General features: G+C 33.3%; 1 protein-coding gene across 1 annotated transcript in view; it reads left to right on the top strand.

The window, feature by feature from the left end:
• LOC128166524 (diencephalon/mesencephalon homeobox protein 1-A-like) overlaps positions 1-1139 on the top strand; it is a 5563-nt gene extending 4424 nt beyond the window's left edge. The window contains exons 5-7 of the mRNA XM_052831761.1: positions 1-146; positions 290-372; positions 611-1139. The exon at positions 1-146 is cut by the window's left edge and continues 522 nt beyond it. Of these exons, the coding sequence (XP_052687721.1) occupies positions 1-146; positions 290-372; positions 611-786 (405 nt within the window). The 3' untranslated portion in view covers positions 787-1139. The remainder of the gene's footprint in view (positions 147-289; positions 373-610) is intronic.
• The last annotated feature ends 4861 nt before the right edge of the window (positions 1140-6000 follow it).

Below are 6000 nucleotides of genomic sequence, written 5' to 3'. Positions count from 1 at the left end.
TCTCTTTTAATGAACATGGCCAATCAGTCCCAAGACAGTATGTTGTTGCAGAAACAACAATTCATGCAGCCATCTTTTGTACAAACACTTCTTGCCCTCAACAATAATGTTGTGAACAGACAGTCGGTGCTACCTTTTATGGAAGGGTAAGTTGATACATTTATCAGTGCAGAAAAATGTTTTTTTATAAATAAGATACAATAGTATAAATAGTTTGATTATCTCATTGCAATTGGTATAATTCTCACGCATGCGCAGTTTGATAAAGGCTATTTTGTTTGTTTGTTAGTTCTGCCTATAAGAATTATCTGGAGAATTATTTGAATGCCCCTCGCCATTATCTTCCTCCGGTACCTCATCCAGCTTTCAAAGGTAAGGAACTTTAATTGTGATTGAAATATTTTTAATAGTGTATACAAATCTATTGTCTATAAATCTATTGATGTCGCAATTGATAGAATTGACACAGTTTAGTATGTATTATCCATAGGTAAGAAGACTGTTAATATGTCATTAATTAACACTGGTTTTTTTTTTCAAACATTGATTATCCTTCATAATTGTTACTATTCTACACTTCACTTAATTTTAACCTGACTCCATTTTGCAGGATGTTTGCCGTTTTGCGGTTGCTGCTCAAGACCCGGGTGTCCTCCCGTGATGGTTTCCTCTGATCAGAGAACGTCCAGCGTGGCAGAATTGCGCAGGCGTGCACGTGAACACTCGGAATCCATCACTTCTACGTCATCTTTACCGGAACAGTTGATCCCTAGGTCTTGTCCATAAACTAATTTTCATTCATAATACCCATCCTAAATATGTATGGATTTTTGTGTAAATCCACATTGTGAAAATTGACGATACATTGCCAATTAGCAATGCTTGCATTTATATTGATAAAGATGTGCACACGTATTTCACTCTATATATTTATTAGAGTGTGTGAGATTTTGTTTTCTATAAGTAATTTGATTTTAAATGGGCTTGATGATCATGGCTATTTTTAGACTAATTGCTGTACATCCTCCAAATATACACGAAATTACTGAGATGAAATATTTAATATAAAACATCTGAGGTTTTCTCTCCTTGGTAGCACAATTCATTGCAATAAATTATGTATATTTCTTGTATCTTTTGTTGACTAATTTTAAACCAACCTTGCGTCATGCCTTAAACCATGTATCTTTAACCATGTTCTGATGCCAATCACTATATCGCATAAAATGACCAATCACTGCGTTTATACATTTGAAAACTTTAAGATGGGTCGATGGTACTTGTTAGTATTGGCCATTTTAGACTGTATTGGTCTCCTTTAGGGAATGGGCTCTATATGAAAATATAGGAACGTACCCAAAATACAAAAATAAAATGTATTAATCTTTTCTTTACTAAGTAATAGTTTATAGCTTAACAAATCATATGTTAAAATTTTAGTAAGATCTGAAGGTTAATTTGTTGACTACTAGGATCTAGCCTCCTCATAGTGAATTTGATTACTAAATGGTGACCACCAAGTCGCAAAGATGTATTGCTTGATTGGATATTTTTTTCAATCGACGGAATAAACTGAGATAGTTCTTTATATAAAAAGCAAACCTAAACTCGTCATGGTTGATCACACGAAATTTAAAATGAGGATGATTGGTACTAGTCATTTGCAGCACCCTGTATATCTTGAAACGTAGAGAAACTATTGTCTATCGTAATCTACTGCCGTTTGGTAAATGGTGATGTACACAACATGGTAATTTGGGTAAACATTTCATTGCTTTGTTTTCATGGTAATTATAATGGGTTTCAAAATATTATTATGAAAGTAAAAATAAAAGCCGACAAACATAAAACAAAAGAAACTTATTAATAAAGTATAAACAAATTGGCATCTGTACTGCTGACGAGATCGAATAAAAATAGTCTTATTGATTGCATGAAACAAAACTGTTTAACAGTAAGCACAAACGATTCAAATGATCGTAGTTAAGTCATATTCTTTTGAAACTATCATTACTAATTCCATAAATCAAGGATACTGCACGTTATATCATTTATCTTCAAAGTTTAAAGCATTGCCCACAAACACAACATTTACGACTGTGCGATACCTTTGTAAAATGCCACAAAAACCCCACTACTTATGGTTTTACTTTTTTCTATGTTTAGTTTAAAGTAAAGAGGACTAGAATACCTTCATTTTGTGGTGCATTTTCTTTCGAAATTAAACATAAATTGAAATTGGTCGTATATAGCTTGCATTATATTTTTTGCTTATCCGCGTAGTTATATTTCATATTGACGTTCTTTCCTTTAAATCAGTATGTCAAGGTCCTCTCGTTCTATATTTGCCAATTCTTTATAGAAAATCTTACGTAAGCAGTATTCCACTCAAAATTGTTTTTCGTCTTTATGAAGAACATTTGTCATTCAAACAAATGAACTGGTACACATAAAAATAACACAGAAAACGATATGTTAAACTTATTATTAATATAAATTTTTATTAAATGTCGTGCTCACTGGGAATTGGGTTTTTGCTCTTTACATTAAACCATTCTGTGCCACATATTTGCACACTTTCTACATACAAAATCTTAGTATTTATTTTAAACCAAACACTTCTTTCCATTTTCGACTTAATAAAAATGTATCATGTTTCTCTGTTTTTTATGAATTGCACAATATACGATGCTAGTAGATGTTTGTGCTAATAGTAAACTGCGAGATGGATTGTCACATTTTTGACGGTTCAAACTAGTCTTTTTAGAAGATGGTTCATTCTTGAACATATGATAATATATAAATAGTGCCTGTTTGGGAGGGTAACAGTTGAAATTGACACCCCGAGAAAACCATTATCCTCCGCTTCGCGTCGGTTGACAATGGTTTTCGAGGGGGGTCAATTTCAACTGTTATCCTCCCAAACAGGCACTATTTATTTTGTTATACTGAATGTCTTAATTTTAAAGAAAACATCACTGCTTTTAGATAGGAATAACGTGAATTCTTAGGCAAACCGTACGCGCATGTTTTCGCGCATGTAACAATTCGTAATTTTACCCGTTGATAAGTGCGTTGCTAACGCTGAGGGTAATAGAACAGATTATGAACTGCGTCTAAACCAATCAGATTTCAGTATTTAACATAAAAGTAGAGCAAAAGATATTGTTCTTGGAATGGACTTCGTGTACAAAGTTACATTTTTTACATGTTGTTGATTAATCTTAACTTTTTGAATACCTGGTACTAGTATTGTTATTGTATGATGTGCATTAAGTTTGTTTAGAATTATGAGAAACTATAATGTTCCGTTCAAAAATTGATATTATTACGTGTATATTTTTTACCAGTCATTGATTAATGACATCTTTAAATTTAAAATTGCATGTGTTGTTCCGTATATAAGGTTACATAAATAATTAAAATATCCATGCACTGTTCAACGATACAGTTTATTGATAACTGATAAGAAATAAATGACTCACGATGACATGAAGTTGGTTCGTCACATGATCAAATCATGTGAATCCCTAACTCTCACTAGAATTGATCATGTTTCAACAAAATTCATCTCTCAGTAAGATATTCAAACTTTGTATTTTTTATGGTTTGGGGCGACTCAATACGATGAAACCTGACGTTATAATTTTATCTCACAGTAAAAATACTTCAAGTAAATACCCTATATTTGATAATCGGTTGCAAGCTTAGATGTTGAATGACCGATCGCGGTAATCGGAGAGGATCGCAAAATAATTCTAACAATGAGTTTTCAGCAAATTTTGCCTGATGTAACAGTTTGAAATAAATCCAAGATGACGGCGATTGGTACCTTGTGTATTATTAGGTATAGGGTATCTTTTTTTATTATGAGAAAAAATTAAAACGTCAGGTGCCTGTGACATAAACTCGCACTTACGCATTATCGGACCCCACGGGTTTTCTATCCGTTACACTGCTTTATAAAATCCCGTGGGTTCCGACGATGGCACTTACGATATAAAATTGGAATGTTTCATAGAAACAGCATTGGGAAAAAAATAAGGACATTTTACACCAGGTTGTGCCTTCAGCTGCCCTCTTACGTTGACAGAAAGCGGGTTCCTACACTGTACACTGAAGATGAATAGATTTCGGTCTGATTACCGCAAGTGCCTATCGGCGCAAGAAAATCTATTTACTTGATCAGCTCCTCAGTTCTGTGTTGATTTTGGAATTGTATACACCAATAAAGTTACAGTTTACAGGAAATCTAAGAGGCAGAGCTATTTCTTCCATTCTGAGTAGCAAATTGACCAAATTACGAACCAAAACTTGGTGAAGTCATACGGAAAATAGTGCAAAGCGAAGGAGTGCTTAACGTCGGATTCCGAGAAAGACCCAATCACTTGAAAATTGAAATATGGTAATGACAGGAATTAGCCGTTCTGTTTTCAATGAAAGTCAAAGGTGAGGAGAACCTTGCAGGGACTCAGAAGACATGGGAGAAACAAAGGAATGGTCGCCCCGCAGAAAAATTCACTAACGCCGTTACTACTTCATTGAGCAAATGAAATTATTGTCGCTAAGCGATGCCAAATTGAAAAATGCCATTTTAGTTGGAAACCTACTTCAAGTTGTAAATTGACCAAATTAGACGTCAAGGGGTGTAAAATAGCGTTTAAAGCCGAAAATTCACTTTACGATAGCGATGAGATTCTAAATTTAATTTTCAAAGAGCACTGCATTCAAGGTTTTTCCTCATTCAGAGGAAGCGGTTATTTTTAACCTAGAACTGTGTATTGTACCTACAAAACGACGTTGAGAAAAGTGTAAAATCTTTAATGATAATAAAACCCATCGTGACTTTAACTTTTTTTTATAAAGGCAGTTTATTCACAATGCTTAAAGTGTATCTAGATAATTTTTACTCTATATTGAATTACATCAAGTCTGTCTCAGGTTTAGAATGGCCTTGGTTTATGGCAGATAATTCAAAATTTGTCCTTTTTGCAAATGTTTTTCACCTGATGGATAATTTGATATTTGATAAGGTAAAGATTGCTCTGAAGACATTTCTTTGAATCTTTGACATTAGGCATTTTCAGTCCGAAAATTCGTTTCATAACTTTAAAGTTTCTGTTAAAGGAAACGTCTCGTAGTAGAAAATATGTTGATCTGATAAAATTTCGTTTAAATTGCCTCAAACCTTTAAAAAACCAGATTTTTTCTTGAATTTCATTTTTTTTTAAATTCCATGAAAAAAAATCTAAGTTAATTCTTGTATGAAATGACAAAGTGAGTTAAACAAGTTTTTATTAATCGTGAAAACGGCATTATATGGAGTTTCTTTTTATTTATTGGGAGATTTTACATATTCTAATGTATCACTACATAATTAACAATCCGTAAAAGGTTGTTAAAAGCCGTGTTGTTTTTGACATTACTTGTTGTCTCTGCAGGCAAAAAATTATGTGAATTTTCAGTTACAATTTATTTTGGTAAATATTCCTGCTGTCAAGTAGATTTCAGTACTTTCAGTACTTTGTTTGATTCCTGTTTAAAACCATCGGGGTTTTTTTTCTTGGTTTTTCGTTGGGTTTTGTTTTGTTAGATTTCTCATTGAAAATACTGAATTCTGTGTACTCTCATATTAACAGACTCTCTCACTCTCTAATTAAGAAATGAATTGAAAGTTTATTTAAGTGATTGTTCAGTTAACCTTCAGCTGAAGAAGGTATCAATATCGATCTAGAGCGCAATGAGCCTTGCTAGAATCTGAGGTCCTGTGTTCCAACACTGGTAATGGTCAACTGTAAAAACCTAGACTTGGGGGCACTTTGATGTCGTCATCAGATTAAAAGACCTCGTAAAGGGACTACAACAACAAATAAGAAATTAGAGTTAGAAAGTGTTCGTTACATAACAGACGCGGTGAAATAGATAGCGGTTGAATATACTGCAATCATTGGGAGTAGACGTAGACATATTTAATGTATTGTATCTCATAAATAGGTCCAA

Source organism: Crassostrea angulata, chromosome 10 (assembly GCF_025612915.1).
Source record: "Crassostrea angulata isolate pt1a10 chromosome 10, ASM2561291v2, whole genome shotgun sequence".
Classification (NCBI taxonomy): domain Eukaryota; kingdom Metazoa; phylum Mollusca; class Bivalvia; order Ostreida; family Ostreidae; genus Magallana; species Magallana angulata.
The sequence above is the reverse complement of the archived record's forward strand: the minus strand, read 5'-3'. Positions and strand labels throughout refer to the sequence as shown.